The sequence below is a fragment of the Hemiscyllium ocellatum genome, chromosome 32, assembly GCF_020745735.1.
Source record: "Hemiscyllium ocellatum isolate sHemOce1 chromosome 32, sHemOce1.pat.X.cur, whole genome shotgun sequence".
Classification (NCBI taxonomy): Eukaryota; Metazoa; Chordata; class Chondrichthyes; order Orectolobiformes; family Hemiscylliidae; genus Hemiscyllium; species Hemiscyllium ocellatum.
In genome coordinates, this window is record NC_083432.1 from 7,161,525 (window position 1) to 7,179,214 (window position 17,690).

The 17,690-nt window shown below is 45.4% G+C and overlaps 1 protein-coding gene across 1 annotated transcript in view; it reads left to right on the forward strand.

Moving 5' to 3' along the window:
* Nucleotides 1-17,690, forward strand: part of LOC132830693 (1-phosphatidylinositol 4,5-bisphosphate phosphodiesterase delta-3-like) — a 178,907-nt gene that overhangs the window by 114,534 nt on the left and 46,683 nt on the right. Inside the window, exon 6 of the mRNA XM_060848503.1 lies at nucleotides 10,145-10,346. Coding sequence (XP_060704486.1) covers nucleotides 10,145-10,346 — 202 coding nt within the window. The remainder of the gene's footprint in view (nucleotides 1-10,144; nucleotides 10,347-17,690) is intronic.

Consider the following 17,690-nt stretch of genomic DNA (forward strand, 5'->3'; position numbering starts at 1 on the left):
AGTGTGTGGTATATCAGAGTGCTACAGTGAGGGGTATGGGGTATATTAGAGTGTTACAGTGAGGGGTGTGTGATAAATCAGACTGTTAAAGGGAGAGTTTGGGGTATATCAGAGTGTTAAAGGAAGGGTGTGTGCGTGTATCAGAGTGTTACAGTGAGGGGTATATCAGAGTGTTACAGTGAGGTGTGTGGGGTATATCAGAGTGCTAAAGGAAGGGTGTGGGGTATGTCAGAGTGTTAAAGGGTGGGTTTAGGGTATATCAGAGTGTTAAAGGGAGAGAGTAGGATATATCAGTGTGTTACAGTGAGGGGTGTGGGCTGTATCAGAGTGTTACAGTGAGAGGTGTAGGGTATATCAGCGTGTTAAAGGGAGGGTGTGGAGTACTTCGAAATGCTACATTGAAGGGTGTGGGGTACATCAGAGTGTTAAAGGGTGGGTGTGTGGTATAAGAGTATGTTAAAGTGAGGGGTGTGGCGGGTATCAGAGTGTTACAGTGAGGGGTGTTGAGTAGGTCAAGAATGTTACAGTGAAGGTTGTGGGATATATCAGGGTTACAGTAAGGGGTGTGAAGTATATCAGAATCTTCCAGTGAAGGCAGTGGGATATATCAGAGTGTTACATGGAGGGGTGTGGGTTATATCAGTGTTACATGGAGGGTTGTGGGCTATATCAGAGTGCTATAGTGAGGGATGTGGTGTATGTCAGAGTGTTACAGTGAGAAGTGTGGGGTATATCAGCGTGTTAAGTGAGGGGCGTGTTACAGTGAGGGGTGTGGGGTGTATCAGAGTGTTAATGTGAGAGGTGTGGGGTATATCAGGGTGTTACAGTGAGGGGTGTGGGGTGTATCAGAGTGTTACAGTGAGGGGTGTGGGGTATATCAGAGTGTTACTGTGAGGGGTGTGGGATATATCATAGTATCACACCAAGGGGTGTGGGGTACATCAGAATGTTACAGTGAGGAATGCGGGGTATATTAAGTGTTACAGTGAAAGGTGTGGGATATATCAGAATGTTACAGTGAGGGGTGTTGGAAATATTAGAGTGTTACAGTGAGAGCTGTGGTGTATATCAGAGTGTTACAGTGAGTGGTGTTGGAAATATTAGAGTGTTACAGTGAGAGCTGTGGTGTATATCAGAGTGTTACAGTGAGGGGTGTGGGGTATATCAGCGTGTTACAGTGAGGGGTGTGGAGTACATCAGAATGTTACAGTGAGGGGTGTGGGGTTCTTCAGTGTGTTACAGTGAGGGGTGTGGGGTATGTCAGAGTGTTACAGTGAGAGATGTGGGTTACATCAGTGTGCTACAGTGAGGGGTTTGGGATATATCAGTGTGTGACAGTGAGGAATGTTGGGTATATCAAGTGTTACTTTGAGGGGTGTGGAGTGTATCACTGTGTTACAGTGAGTGATATTGGATATATCAGTGTGTTACACCTACACTGCAGAGTGTGGGGTATATTAGAGTGTTACAGTGAGAGGTGTGGGTTATATCAGAGTGTTACAGTGCTGATTGTGGGGTGTATCTGAGTGTTACAGTGAGGGGTGTGGTGCATATCAGAGATTTACAGTGTGGGGTGTGGGCATATCAGAGTGTTACAGAAAGGGTGTGGGGTATATCGGAGTGTTACACTGAGAGTGTGCAGTATGTCAGAGTGTTACAGTGTGGGGTATATCAGAGTGTTACAGTGAGGGGTGTGGGGTATACCAGAGTGTTACAGTTTGGGTTGTTGGGTATATCAGGCTATTATAGGGTGGGGTGGGGTATATCAGTGTGTTAGAGTGGGGGTCTGGGATACCTCAGAGGGTTTTACTGAGGGGTGTGGGGTGTATCAGAGTGTTAGTGTGTGGTATATCAGAGTGCTACAGTGAGGGGTATGGGGTATATTAAAGTGTTACAGTGAGGGGTGTGTGATAAATCAGACTGTTAAAGGGAGAGTTTGGGGTATATCAGAGTGTTAAAGGAAGGGTGTGTGCGTGTATCAGAGTGTTACAGTGAGGGGTATATCAGAGTGCTGTAGTGAGGGATGTGGTGTATGTCAGAGTGTTACAGTGAGAAGTGTGGGGTATATCAGCGTGTTAAAGGAAGGGTGTGTGGGTGTATCAGAGTGTTACAGTGAGGGGTATATCAGAGTGTTACAGTGAGGTGTGTGGGGTATGTCAGAGTGTCACAGTGAGGGGTGTGAGGTATATCAGAGTGTTAAAGGAAGGGTGTGGGGTATGTCAGAGTGTTAAAGGGTGGGTTTAGGGTATATCAGAGTGTTAAAGGGAGAGATTAGGATATATCAGTGTGTTACAGTGAGGGTGTGGGCTGTATCAGAGTGTTACAGTGAGAGGTGTAGGGTATATCAGCGTGTTAAAGGGAGGGTGTGGAGTACATCGAAATGCTACATTGAAGGGTGTGGGGTACATCAGAGGGTTAAAGGGTGGGTGTGTGGTATAAGAGTATGTTACAGTGAGGGGTGTGGCGGGTATCAGAGTGTTACAGTGAGGGGTGTGGAGTAGATCAAGAATGTTACAGTGAAGGTTGTGGGATATGTCAGGGTTACAGTAAGGGGTGTGAAGTATATCAGAATCTTCCAGTGAAGGCTGTGGGATATATCAGAGTGTTACATGGAGGGGTGTGGGTTATATCAGTGTTACATGGAGGGTTGTGGGCTATATCAGAGTGCTATAGTGAGGGATGTGGTGTATGTCAGAGTGTTACAGTGAGAAGTGTGGGGTATATCAGCGTGTTAAGTGAGGGGCGTGTTACAGTGAGGTGTGTGGGGTGTATTAGGGTGTTACAGTGAGGGGTGTGGGGTATATCAGGGTGTTACAGTGAGGGGTGTGGGGTGTATCAGAGTGTTACAGTGAGGGGTGTGGGGTATGTCAGGGTGTTACCGTGAGGGGTGTGGGGTATATCAGAGTGTTACAGTGAGGGGTGTGGGGTACATCAGTGTTACAGTGAGGGGTATAGAGTATATCAGAGTGTTACAGTGAGAGATGTGGGGTATATCAGTGTGTTACAGTGTGTCGTATTGGATATATCAGAATGTCACAGTGAGAGATGTGGGGTGTATCAGAGTGTTACAGTGAGGGGTGTGGGGGACATCAGAGTGTTAAAGGGAGAGTTTGGGGTATATCAGAGTGTTAAAGGAAGGATGTGTGGATGTATCAGAGTGTTACAGTGAGGGGTGTGAGGTATATCAGAGTGTTAAAGGAAGGGTGTGTGGATGTATCAGAGTGTTACAGTGAGGGGTATATCAGAGTGTTTCAGTGAGGTGTGTGGGGTATGTCAGAGTGTCACAGTGAGGGGTGTGAGGTATATCAGAGTGTTGAAGGAAGGGTGTGGGGTATGTCAGAGTGTTAAAGGGTGGGTTTAGGGTATATCAGAGTGTTAAAGGGAGAGATTAGGATATATCAGTGTGTTACAGTGAGGGGTGTGGGCTGTATCAGAGTGTTACAGTGAGAGGTGTAGGGTATATCAGCGTGTTAAAGGGAGGGTGTGGAGTACATCAAAATGCTACATTGAAGGGTGTGGGGTACATCAGAGTGTTAAAGGGTGGGTGTGTGGTATAAGAGTATGTTAAAGTGAGGGGTGTGGCGGGTATCAGAGTGTTACAGTGAGGGGTGTTGAGTAGGTCAAGAATGTTACAGTGAAGGTTGTGGGATATATCAGGGTTACAGTAAGGGGTGTGAAGTATATCAGAATCTTCCAGTGAAGGCTGTGGGGTATGTCAGAGTGTTACATGGAGGGGTGTGGGTTATATCAGTGTTACATGGAGGGTTGTGGGCTATATCAGAGTGCTATAGTGAGGGATGTGGTGTATGTCAGAATGTTACAGTGAGAAGTGTGGGGTATATCAGCATGTTAAGTGAGTGGTGTGGGATATTTCACAGTGTTACAGTGAGGGGTGTGGGGTATATCAGCGTGTTACAGTGAAGGTTGTGGGGTATATCAGAGTGTTACAGTGAAGGGTGTGGGTTATATCGGAGTGTTACAGTGAGAGGTGTGGGGTACATCAGGGTGTTACAGTGAGGGGTGTGGGGTATATCAGAGTGTTACAGTGAGGGGTGTGGGGTACATCAAGGTGTTACAGTGAGGGGTGTGGGGTATATCAGAGTGTTACAGTGAGGGGTGTGGGGTATATCAGTGTGTTACAGTGAGGGTGTCAAGTATATCAGTGTGTTACAGTGAGTGGCATTGGATATATCAGAATGTTACAGTGAGCGGTGTGGGGTGTATCAGAGTGTTACAGGGGGTGTGGGGTACATCAGAGTGTTACAGTGAGGGGTGTGGGATGTATCAGAGTGTTACAGTGAAGGGTGTGGGGTATATCAGTGTGTTACAGTGAGGGGTGTGGGGTATATCAGAGTGTTACAGTGATAGGGGTGGGGTATATCAGAGTGTTACAGTGAGGGGTGTGTGGGGTATATCAGAGTGTTACAGTGAAGGGTGTGGGGTGTATATCAGAGTGTTACAGTGATAGGTGTGGGGTATATCAGAGTGTTACAATGAGGGGTGTGGGTGTATCAGAGTGTTACAATGAGGGGTGTGGGGTATTTCAGAGTGTTACAGTGAAGGGTGTGGGGTATATCAGAGTGTTACAGTGAGGGGTGTGGGGCATTTTGGACGGGTATTGGGTATCTCTGAGTGTTACAGTGAATGACACATATAGACTCTTTGAGCTAGAGCAGCATTTGTCCGTTCAACATAATCACGGTGATCAGATTTTAATCTCCAAACTGCAATGTTGCTGACCCTATTAGTTTTCACCCAGTCACATGACAAGAATCTATCCATGTATGCCTTGACAATATTCAGGACCCCCCTGGTTATAAATATAAATATCATTTTCACATTATCATATCAGGACTCCTGGATCATTTAAAAGTTTTTTTATAAAATCACCTCTGAACTTATCTAAACCTGAGTGGTTACAAGCCTAGCCTTTCCTTGTAAGACTTATTCCTGAATAAGTCCTTTTGTGAACTGCTTTCAACATTGAATCCCTCCAGTGCAGAAATAGGTTGTTTGACCTCGCGAGGCTACACTGATCCTCTGCAGGGCATCCCACTCAAACCTAGACTCAAACGTTATTCTGGTTATCCAATATTTACTATGGCGATTCACCTAATCTGCACATCGCTGGACTGTGGGAGGAAGCCAGAGCACCCAGAGGAAACCCATGCAGACACGGGGCAAATGTGCAAACTCCACACAGTCACCCAAGAATAGAATCAAACCTGGGTCCCTGGCATGTGAGGCAGCAGTGCTAACCACTGAGCACCGTGCCACCCATATTTACATCCTCCTTTAAGTAAGGTGACAATGTAATCTCACCAGTGCTCTGTATAACTAAAGCATCACCTCCCTGCTCTTGTATTTAATTTTCCTTACAATGAATAATAACATTCCATTAGATTTCCTAATTCTGAGTTCTGCAATCTCTCACCTTATCGATAATATGCATTTTGTGCCTCCTGCCAAAACAGACAATTTTACATTTTCCCACATTGTACTCCATTTGCCAGATCTTTGTCTGCTCACTTGACAAAAAGGTATAGATTGGTTCCAATCTAGCTGGGAAAGTGTGCTGATTCTCAAGTCCCACTCCTCCCAGGGTCCTCACAAATGTTTATCAAAGACGTGTTTATTGGGTGGCACGGTGGCACAGCGGTTAGCACTGCTGCCTCACAGTGCCAGAAACCCGGGTTCAATTCCGGTCTCAGGCAACTGTCTGTGCACATTCTTCCCGTGTCTGTGTGGGTTTGCTCTGGTTTCTCCCACAGTCCAAAAGTGTGCAGGTCAGGTGAATTGGCCATGTAAATTGCCTGCAGTGTTAGGTGTAGGGAAATGGGTCTGGGTGTGTTGCTGTTCGGAGGGTCGGTGTGAACTTGTTGGGCTGAAGGGCCTATTTCCACACTGGAAGTACTCTAAAACCACATTAACAGAAAACACTGCTTCGGTTCCTGTAAGTAGAACTACTGGTTATTATAGATAAGTAAATTATAATCACAAGTAAACAGTTATGAACAATCAAAAATTGTTTCACTAGTTAAAATTATAATCCTCTTTTAAAACTTTACACACACAAAGACAAACAAAAAACATTTGTTAAATAGAGGAGGGGAAATAATAGGATCAACAGTTCAACAGTATCAGTCCACAGGGTTCACTGAGATGATCTTTTTGCTTGTCAGACTTTATGTTAGTCCATCTCTTTTCATAGAACATAGAACAGAACAGGCCCTTCGGCCCACAATGTTGTGCTGAGCATTTGTCCTAGCTTAAGCATCTATCCATGTACCTATCCAATTGCCACTTAAAGGTCACCAATGATTCTGACTCTGCCACTCCCACAGGCAGCGCATTCCATGCCCCCACCACTCTCTGGGTAAAGAACTTACCCCTGACAGCCCCCCTACACCTTCCACCCTTCACCTTAAATTTATGCCCCCTTGTAACACTCTGTTGTACCTGGGGAAAAAGTCTCTGACTGTCTACTCTATCTATTCCCCTGATCATCTTATAAACCTCTATCAAGTCACCCCTCATCCTTCGCAGTTCCAATGAGAAAAGGCCTAGCACTCTCAACCTATCCTTGTATAACCTATTCTCCATTCCAGACAACATCCTGGTAAATCTCCTCTGCACCCTCTCCAAAGCTTCCACATCTTTCCTAGAATGAGGCGACCAGAACTGCACACAGTACTCCAAATGTGGCCTTACCAAGGTCCTATGCAGCTGCAACATCACCTCACGACTCTTGAATTCAATCCCTCTGCTAATACACCATAGGCCTTCTTACAAGCTCTATCCACCTGAGTGGCAACCTTCAAAGATCTATGAACATAGGCACCAAGATCCCTCTGCTCCTCCACCTTACTAAGAACCCTACCGTTAACCCTGTATTCCACATTCTTATTTGTCCTTCCAAAATGGACAACCTCACACTTGACAGGGTTGAACTCCATCTGCCATGCCTCAGCCCAGCTCTGCATCATATCTAAGTCCCTTTGCAGCTGACAACAGCCCTCCTCACTATCCACAACTCCACCAATCTTCGTATCATCTGCACATTTACTGACCAACCCTTCGACTCCCTCTTCCAAGTCATTAATAAAAATTACAAACAGCAGAGGATCCAGAACTGATCCCTGCAGAACTCCACTTGTAACTGGGCTCCAGGCTGAATATTTACCATCTACCACCACTCTCTGACTTCAACCGGTTAACCAGTTCTCTATCCAACTGGCCAAACTTCCCACTATGCCTTGCCTCCTGACTTTCCGCATAAGCCTATCATGGGGAACCTTATCAAATGCCTTACTAAAATCCATGTACACTACATCCACTGCTCTACCCTCATCCACATGCTTGGTCACCTCCTCAAAGAATTCAGTAAGACTTGTAAAGCAAGACCTACCCCTCACAAATCCGTGCTGGCTGTCCCTAATCAAGCAGTGTCTTTCCAGATACTCATAAATCCTATCCCTCAGTACCCTTTCCATTACTTTGCCTACCACCGAAGTAAGACTAACTGGCCTGTAATTCCCGGGGTTATCTCTATTCCCTTTTTTGAACAAGGGTACAACATTCGCCACTCTCCAGTCCCCTGGCACCACCCCCATTGACAGTGAAGATGAAAAGATCATTGCCAACGGTACTGCAATTTTCTCTCTTGCTTCCCACATAATCCTAGGATATATCCCATCAGGCCTGGGGGACTTGTCTATCCTCAAGTTTTTCAAAATGCCCAACACATCTTCCTTCCTAACAAGTATCTCCTCTAGCTTACCAGTCCGTTTCATACTCTCCTCTTCAACAATATGGTCCCTCTCATTTGTAAATACTGAAGAAAAGTACCTCTCCTATCTCTTCCGACTCAATACACAGTCTCCCACTACTGTCCTACCCTCGTTCTTGTCATTCTCATGTTTCTCACATACGCATAAAAGGCCTTGGGGTTATCCTTGATCCTTGATTCATCAGGTTTCTTCACTTCCTAGCATGAGGCACAGAGCAATTGGTACAGTAATTGCAAAGTCTGTTAGTTACTAGTTTACAGCTGATCGGAGAAAATGTTTTCTTGAGTCTTCAGGTATTTCAATGCAGAGCTGAAGACAGTACCCCACTTCTTGATATCCAAAGACTGCTCACAGTATCATTCACACCCACAAGCTGTTCAGCTGCCTTGGAATCAATCAGAGTGTTGTCAGGATGATGATACTTACCATCCAAGTTGCAACTGTAAAACCAGTCAGCTACTTGTTGCTGGCCAAATTGCACTCTGCCTACATTCCTCTGGGTGCCAGGCCATTCTAAAACAGCTTTCCCTCATTGCTGAAACAGTCAGAAATACAGAAAATAAAATGATAAAGTTTTTACAGTAACCTACTTTTGTCTACATAATTTATTTTTCTACCAGCTGTGAGTAATTAGCAAATTTACCAATTCTACCTTTAATCCCTTCATCCAAATCATTCATATAAATTGTAAAAAGTCAAGATTCCAACACAGATATAATAGCACTTCATGTAAAGATTCATTTATTCCAACTTTTAACATTGTTAACCAGCTAATCTTCTATCCACTTCACAAGGAGCAATAAAGCATTTTGTCAAGTGTATCTGGAAATACAATAAGTACAGTACATTTACCAGTTCCTCATTTTTTTCCTTTTTTTTGATCATTCTTTATTGGTTTTTCTTTTCCAATTTTCTGACCTAACACCTGCCTTTGCACAATTTTCTTTCAGGTCGATATTATCTTTAACAGTTTTAGTTAACCACTTGATGGTGGGACCATTCCTTACAATTTTTCTTACTCTTCGGAATGTATCTGTTCTGTCTGTTTGAAAATATCCCCTTAAATGTTTGCCACTGCAATCTGTTTTACCAGCTCACTTTGGCCAGCTCTGTTTTCATGTCCTCATAATTTACCTAAATTTTTTAAAATAGTCTAACACCCAGTCCTCTCTCCTTAAATGTAAAGTAAATCCTATTGTGGTCACTGCTATCTAGTTTTCACTCAGAAATCATTAATTAATCCTATCTCAAAAACCAATACCAAGCCTAATGCCAATACCAAGATGAGGAGAAACGTCTTCACCCAGAGAGTGGTGGCTGTGTGGAATGCTCTGCCCCAGAGGGCAGTGGAGGCCCAGTCTCTGGATTCATTTAAGAAAAAGTTGGATAGAGTTCTCAAGGATTGTGGAATCAAGGGTTATGGAAATAAGGCAGGAACAGGATACTGATTAAGGATGATCAGCTATCATCATATTGAATGGTGGTGCAGGCTCGAAGGGCAGAATGGCCTACTCCTGCACCTATTGTCTATTGTCTATAATATAACCAATCCCTGGTTCCAGGACATCTGTGAGCAATGACTCTGATGTTACTGTGAACTCTCAGCTAGGTTATCTCTGCCCATCTGACTTTTCCATTCTAAATGTAGATTAAAATTCCCCATGATTGTCATCATGTCTTTCGGACAAACTCTGAGTATATTTTGGTTTATGCTCCTTTCTATTCTATATTTCGTAATTTGTAATGCTCAAACATTTTGACACAACAAGCCCAAATTCTACTTTTATTTCCAGTCAAGATTTTCTCTGTATTTTATGGGACAGAGATTTCAACTGATTAACATTGTCTTCCTAAACATTCCTGTGATTCTGGGACCTACATGACTATGAACCCTTATACAGGCAATGTTAATTTCTCATCTCTATTATGCATCCTTGAGAGCCCAAATTACATTATTTTGTTGAAAAAGCATCTATATTCTGCCATTAATCCCCACAATTAACACCCACTCTAGATCTATCTCCCTTTTCTACCACCATTATCACTATCTTAACTTTTTGTCTGTCACGCGCATGTTGTCTAATATTCCTCTCAGCTTTCCTCTGTTCCATTTGCTCCTTTCACTACAGTATAAAATACTTCATTTTTCTATTTGCCCTCTTCAGTTCTGAAGAGTCAGCTTGAACTTGATATATTAACTCACTTTCTCTATCACAGATGGTGACAGAACTGCTGAGTTTCTCCAGCATTTTCTGTCTTCATTTCAGATTTCCATCATCAACAGTTCTTTGCTTTTTTAAAAGAATGTCATGTTCTATTCATAATAGTAATCTGAATCTGTTTCTAATTTTCAGCCAAACAGAACCAGCTCTTGACCCAGGATGGCTTCATGATGTACCTGCTTTCTCCTGATGGGGACGTGTTTAACTCGGACCATGACAAAGTTTACCAGGACATGACCCAACCACTCAGTCACTACTTCATCTCCTCTTCCCATAACACCTATCTGATGGAGGACCAGCTGGGAGGACCAAGCAGTACTGAGGCGTATATTAGGTAGCTATAATTAGATAGCTTCTCATGTGAAATACTTTATTCTTTGGCTCGCTCCCAGTTTAACAGAGTTGGACTCAAAATGTAAAGTCAGGAATGTGATGGAGTACTCTTCACTTGCCTGGATGAATTCATCTGTGATAACACTCAAGTAGTTCAATACCATCCAAAACAAACTAGCTGCTTGATCAGTACCTGATCCTACACCTTACACCTCTGCCACCTACCAAACTTAGTTGCAGCGTGTGTACAATTACTAGAGCCAAGGCTTCTTTAACAACATCTTGCAAACCTGTGACCATCTTAAAGGCAGCAGATACATAGAGCACCATTACCTGCAAGTTCCTGTCCAAGCCACTCACCATCCTGACTTGGAAATAAATCACCATTCCTTTAGTGGTGCCAATGCTATTAGCCACTTACCAGCCCAAACTGGTCTGGATTGTTGTCCAGATCCTGCTGCAAATAGACAAAGACATTGTGAGTTGAGAGATTATGAATGAATACAGCATTATTGTTTCAATGTTTTAAGGAGAACAACAAAGTTTTTAATTACTAGATAATCCTCCTGTTAACTGAACGTTACCTCGCCATCATTATTTCCCCATTTATTTTGGTTTGTCTGACATCCATGATGTGCAAGACCTCTGTATTGGTGGAAGGATGACATTGTTACAATCATTGATAAACTAAATGTTCAGTTGTATGTGACATTTTGAAAGGAATGGAAGGAAGGAGGTGGTGGTGACTTTGATATTATAAGATGAAATTAATACGTTAGACTGGAATTATATTCGTTGACATTTTGAAGAATGAGGGGGGATCTTATAGAAACAAGAAATTATGAAGGGAACAGATAGGATGGAGGTAGAGAGGATATTTCCACTGGCCAGTGAAACTAGGACAAGAGAGCAGAGCCTCTAAATTAGGGGGATCAGATTTAGGATTGAATTGAGAAGGAACTTCTTCACCCAGAGGGTTGTGAATCTGTGGAATTTCCTGTCCAGTGAAATGGTTGAGATTTCCTCATTGAAAATTTTTAAAGCTAAGATAGATAACATTTTGAACAGTAATGAAGGGTTAGGGTTAAGCGGACGGGTAAGTGGAGCTGAGGCCACGAAAAGATCAGCCATGATCTTATTAAATGGCAAAGCAGGCACAAGGGCGGTGTGCAGCAGGGGAGAGAGAGAAGAAATAAATACTGGAACTATCACTAGAGAAAAACTATAAAGGGGAACAAATGGGGCGAAGGACTGATGAGAACGTCCTGGGATTTTAAAGGAATTAGCTGCAGAGACAGTCGCTGCACAAGTAGTTATCTTTCAAACGCCTTTGATTTGGGAAAAGTCCCAGACGAGCAGAAAATTGTCAATGTAACACCCTTAATCAAAAAGGGAGGATTACAATAAACAGGTAACTAGAAGCGAGTTAGCCCAATATTGGGACAACGTCAGAGTCGATTATAAAGGATGTAATAACAGCATTTAGAAGCATATAATAGAATCAACAGAGTCAGCATGGTTTCATGAAGGGGAAATCATTGACAAATTTATTGCAGTTCTTTGAGGAGTGAACAAGTGGGTACATAATGGGGGACTAGTAGATGTAATATATTACACTTTCAGAAGGCGTTTAATAAGGTACCACACATTAGGTTATTTAACAAAATAAGAGTCCAGTGTGTTAAAGGTAGTATATTAACATGTGTAGGGGATTGATTTACTAATCTGTGATGGAGAGTTAGGAATAAAGATGGCATTTTCAGACTGGCAACCTATAACCAAGAGTGTGCCACAGTGCTGAGACCATAGTTATTTACCATGTATATTAATTACTAGGATGGAGATGGTAAATGTACTTGAGCCAAGTTTTCAGATGACATAAAAACAGGTGGGTAAGTAATTATTGAGGATGGCACTAGGAGTCTGCAGAAAACAGGTGATGTGAGTGGGGGAAAACTTCTCTCTATATGGGAGAATCTGCGACCAGAGGACATAATCTCAAAACTAAGGAATCACCCAATTAAGATAGAGATGAAGAGGAATTTCTTCACTCAGAAAGAAATGAATCTGTAGAATTTTAGCACAGAGAGCTGTGAACCTGAACTCCAAGGTCCCTCTGTTCCACTACACTCCTTAAGGACCTAACATTCACCATGAAACTCCCACCTTGATTTGACTTTCCAAAATGCAAGACCTCACACTTATCTATGTTAAACTCCATTTGCCACTTCTCGGCCCACTTCCCCAGCTGATCAAGGTCCTGCTGCAATTTCTGATAACCTTCCTCTCTGTCCATGATACTGCCAATTTTAGGCCACTGGGAAGAAAACAGAGTAAAAGAACAGGTGGGGTTCTCCCAGGTAACATGGCCCCAAGCAGGCCTGAGCCAGGGAGCTGTCCCTCAGCCCCAGGCCGGAGAGCTGTCCCTCAGCGCCAGGCCGGAGAGCTGTCCCTCAGGCCCAGGCCAGAGAGCTGTCCCTCAGCCTCAGCCTCAGGCCAGAGCGCTGTCCCTCAGGCCAGAGAGCTGTCCCTCAGCCCCAGACTAGAGAGCTGTCCCTCAGCTCCAGGCCGGAGAGCTGTCCCTCTGCCTCAAGCCGGAGCGCTGTCCCTCAGGCCTGAGCCGGAGAGCTGTCCCTCAGGCCTGAGCCGGAGAGCTGTTCCTCAGGCCAGAGAGCTGTCCCTCAGCCCCAGGCCAGAAAATTATCCCTCAGGCCCAGGCCGAAGAGCTGACCCTCAATCCCAGGCCAGAAAACTGTCCCTCAGGCCCAGGCTGGAGAGCTGGCCCTCAACCCCAGGCCAGAAAACTGTCCCTCAGCCCCAGGCCAGAGCACTGTCCCTCAGCCCCGAGCCGGAGAGCTGTCCCTCAGCCCTAGGCCGGAGAGCTGTCCCTCAGGCCCGAGCTGGAGAGCTGTCCCTCAGCCCCAGGCCGGAGAGATGTCCCTCAGCCTCAGGCCGAAGAGCTGTCCCTCAACCCCAGGCTGGAGAGATGTCCCTCAGCCTCAGGCCGGAGAGATGTCCCTCAGCCTCAGGCTGGAGAGCTGTCTCTCAGCCCCAGGCCAGAGAGATGTCCATCAGCCTCAGGCTGGGCTGTGGTGCATATCAGTAACACAGGATTCTTCCAGAAAACTGGAACTTTGTTTCTGGTGACTGTAAATCCTCGTGAGTGAGGAGAGTGAGGTTGTCTGAGGTGAGAGGGCAGAGTCCAAACAGATACAAGTGAATGGAATCCATCCTCTCCCCTTCTCCTCTCTCTCTCTCCCTTCCTTCAGCAACTCCCCAACAACAAAACAATGCAAGTTGCTACGTGGAGATGGTCTTTCTTTTGTATACGGTGATTATGAATAAATTGTGTGTTCGGTCACTACTGACTCTGCATTGTCAGGATTCTGTGATGATTCTAAGGGGCCAAAATGTTGAAGGCCAAACTTAATGGTCTTTTTGCAATCTGTGTTGCAAATATTTAATTTTTCCCCAAAATATGTATTTCCTGTCATTGTGTACTGTGAAATATGCAGAACCCGGTAATCAGGTAGTCACTTAAATCTGTGGGATTGTCTGCTCAGAGATATTACCTCATTAAATTAAAAGAACTACATAATGCTGTTTAAATAACATTGCAATCTCTAGTTTGTTTAATGGCTGGGGTGAGGTCACCTATCGTGACTAATGCATGTGCTGCAGAACTGACCACTACCAGCAATTTCTGTTTCTGTTTCTGTTTCTACCGGCTACTGGTTGTGATACAGAGTTGTCACCCTTACTACTCCTTTAAAGCATTTTCCTATCATTGTCTGCAGCTCTGATTTTAATCGATCTGTCCAGATATAACAGACCAGGCATGACTTGAATCCTGGCTCAGAGGCAGAGACACTGACAGTGTTCTACAAGAACCCATTGCTATCTTTCAGTGTTGGGTCTAAGGTTTTGTTTGGTTGACATCGGTGGACGATGATCTACTAGTCAGTCTTAATAAGAAAAATAACGTGTCTTAACTACAAGATGCAGTTTATTACATGACACCAATGGGCGCAAGTTACATTGGCTGGTTAAGAGTGAAAGATGCAGTGGCATTACAGGCTGGTGGAGGTTCACTAGATCGATGCCAGAAATGAGGGGTTTATTATATGAAGAGAGATTGAACAGTTTAGGCCTATAGTCTCTGGAATTTAGAAGGATGAGGGGGGATCAAATTGAGGTATTTAAGATGATAAAAAGTGTGGATTAAATAGATGTGGAGTGGATGCTTCCTCTTGTGGGGCATTCTAGGACAAGAGGTCATAGTCTTATGGTAAGGGACAGCAAATTTAAAACAGAGTTGAGGAGAAGCTACTTCTCCCAAAGGGTTGTGAATCTATGGAATTTGCTACCACAAAGTGCGGTGGATGCTGGGACAGTGAGTAACTTTAAGGAGGAGTTGGACAGATTTTTAATTGGTAATGCGCTAAAGGGATATGAGGAGAAGGCAGGAAAATGGGGGTGAAGAGCATATCAGCCACGATCGAATGGTGGGGCAGATTCGATGAGCCAAATGGCCTAATTCTGCTCCAGTATCGTATGAACTTCTAAAGACATAATTACTATGACTGCCAGGAGCCAGGAATGTTTGGATCTTGACTTGGACTCCCTATTCCCCTCCCAAGACTATCAGATCCAACATATTAACCCATTCAAAACTATCACCTTATATAGCAGGAAGGCACACATATGAAAGCTGTTGATTCTATTAATATGAATGACCCATGCTGTGTATATATATCAGACAATAGCTGTAACTAGATGCCAACAATGAGTGTTCTTTAAAAAAAAATTTCTCCCCCACAATACCACCTAACTGCAGTAGTGCTTATTTGGTTCCTGTTTTTTTCTCTTTTTACCCCCACACTACCGCCTAACTGCAGTAATACTTATTTTTTCCCCAGCCCCCATGGTGTGTGTGTGCAGGTGGGAGACACAGTGAGAGACACAAGGTGTGTGAATCTTTATTCAGTTTCCACCACCAGGAAGAAAGGAAACCACCCGAGTGGCCAGTGACAAGCAGTGCCCTTCACATCAAAGGGCAATGCTGTGTGATCAAACAGTGAAGGGGAGGGCAGGGATTAAATCAAAATAGAGTTGGAGGGGGAAATAATGCATGCCACTCCCTGCGGCGCCCACCTCTCCCTGAACAGCTCCAGAGTGTTGGTGATAATGAGTGTTATTATTTGAGGAGAATCTTTCTGTGATTGTTTGGTGAATTGATTGGTAATTTGCGTTATAACAGTTTTATTGGAGCCTAGATGTAGTTGAGTAAATCAGTAGCTCCTGAAGTTTTGTGCCAAACAGAGGGCCAAGAGCTAGATCCAGTAGTGGGGATTTTGAAAATGCAGTTGTGTGTGAATTAAGCAATCATTTTTTTCCCTGTGAAATGGAGACAAAAGGAGATTAAAAAATGAGGTCTGCAGATGCTGGAGATCACAGCTGCAAATGTGTTGCTGGTCAAAGCACAGCAGGCCAGGCAGCATCTCAGGAATAGGGAATTCGACGTTTCGATCATAAGCCCTTCATCAGGAATAAGAGAGAGAGCCAAGCAGGCTAAGATAAAAGGTAGGGAGGAGGGACTAGGAAGAGGGGCGATGGAGGTGGGATAGGTGGAAGGAGGTCAAGGTGAGGGTGATAGGCCGGAGTGGGGTGGGGGCGGAGAGGTCAGGAAGAGGATTGCAGGTTAGGAGGGCGGTGCTGAGTTGAGGGAACCGACTGAGACAAGGTGGGGGGAGGGGAAATGAGGAAACTGGAGAAATCTGAATTCATACCTTGTGGTTGGAGGGTTCCCGGGCGGAAGATGAGGCGCTCCTCCTACAGCCGTCGTGTTGTTGTGTTCTGCCGGTGGAGGAGTCCAAGGACCTGCATGTCCTCGGTGGAGTGGGAGGGAGAGTTAAAGTGTTGAGCCACGGGGTGATTGGGTTGGTTGGTTCGGGCGGCCCGGAGGTGTTCTCTGAAGCGTTCCGCAAGTAAGCGGCCTGTCTCACCAATATAGAGGAGGCCACATCGGGTGCAGCGGATGCAATAGATGATGTGTGTGGAGGTACAGGTGAACTTGTGGCGGATATGGAAGGATCCCTTGGGGCCTTGGAGGGAAGTGAGTGTGGAGGTGTGGGCGCAAGTTTTACATTTCCTGCGGTTGCAGGGGAAGGTGCCGGGGGTGGAGGTTGGGTTGGTGGGGGGTGTGGATCTGACGAGGGAGTCACGAAGGGAGTGGTTCTTGCGGAACGCTGATAGGGGAGGGGAGGGAAATATATCCTTGGTGGTGGGGTCCGTTTGGAGGTGGCGGAAATGGCGGCGGATGATACGTTGTATGCGGAGGTTGGTGGGGTGGTAGGTGAGAACCAGTGGGGTTCTGTCTTGGTGGCGGTTGGAGGAGCGGGGCTCAAGGGCGGAGGAGCGGGAAGTGGAGGAGATGCGGTGGAGGGCATCGTCGATCACGTCTGGGGGGAATTTGCGGTCCTTGAAGAAGGAGGCCATCTGGGCTGTGCGGTGTTGGAATTGGTCCTCCTGGGAGCAGATGCGGCGGAGACGAAGGAATTGGGAATATGGGATGGCGTTTTTACAGGGGGCAGGGTGGGAGGAGGTGCAGTCCAGATAGCTGTGGGAGTCAGTCGGTTTATAATAGATGTCTGTGTTGAGTCGGTCGCCCAAGATAGAAATGGAAAGGTCTAGGAAGGGGAGGGAGGAGTCTGAGACAGTCCAGGTGAATTTCAGGTCGGGATGGAAGGTGTTAGTAAAGTTGATGAACTGTTCAACCTCCTCGTGGGAGCACGAGGCAGCACCGATACAGTCATCGATGTAGCGGAGGAAAAGGTGGGGGGTGGTGCCAGTGTAGTTGCGGAAGATGGACTGTTCCACATATCCTACGAAGAGGCAGGCATAGCTGGGGCCCATGCGGGTGCCCATGGCAACTCCTTTAGTTTGGAGGAAGTGGGAGGATTGAAAAGAGAAGTTATTCAGGGTGGGGACCAGTTCAGTCAGTTGAAGGAGGGTGTCAGTGGAAGGGTACTGGTTGGTGCGGCGGGAAAGGAAGAAGCGGAGGGCTTTGAGTCCTTTGTGATGGGGGATGGAGGTGTACAGGGACTGGATGTCCATAGTGAAAATAAGGCGTTGGGGACCGGGGAAGCGAAAATCCTGGAGGAGGTGGAGGGCGTGGGTGGTGTCCCGAACGTAGGTGGGGAGTTCTTGGACTAAAGGGGACAGGACCGTGTCGAGGTATTGGGAGATGAGTTCGGTGGGGCAGGAGCAGGCTGAGACAATGGGTCGGCCGGGGCAGGCAGGTTTGTGGATTTTGGGCAGGAGGTAGAAACGGGCGGTGCGGGGT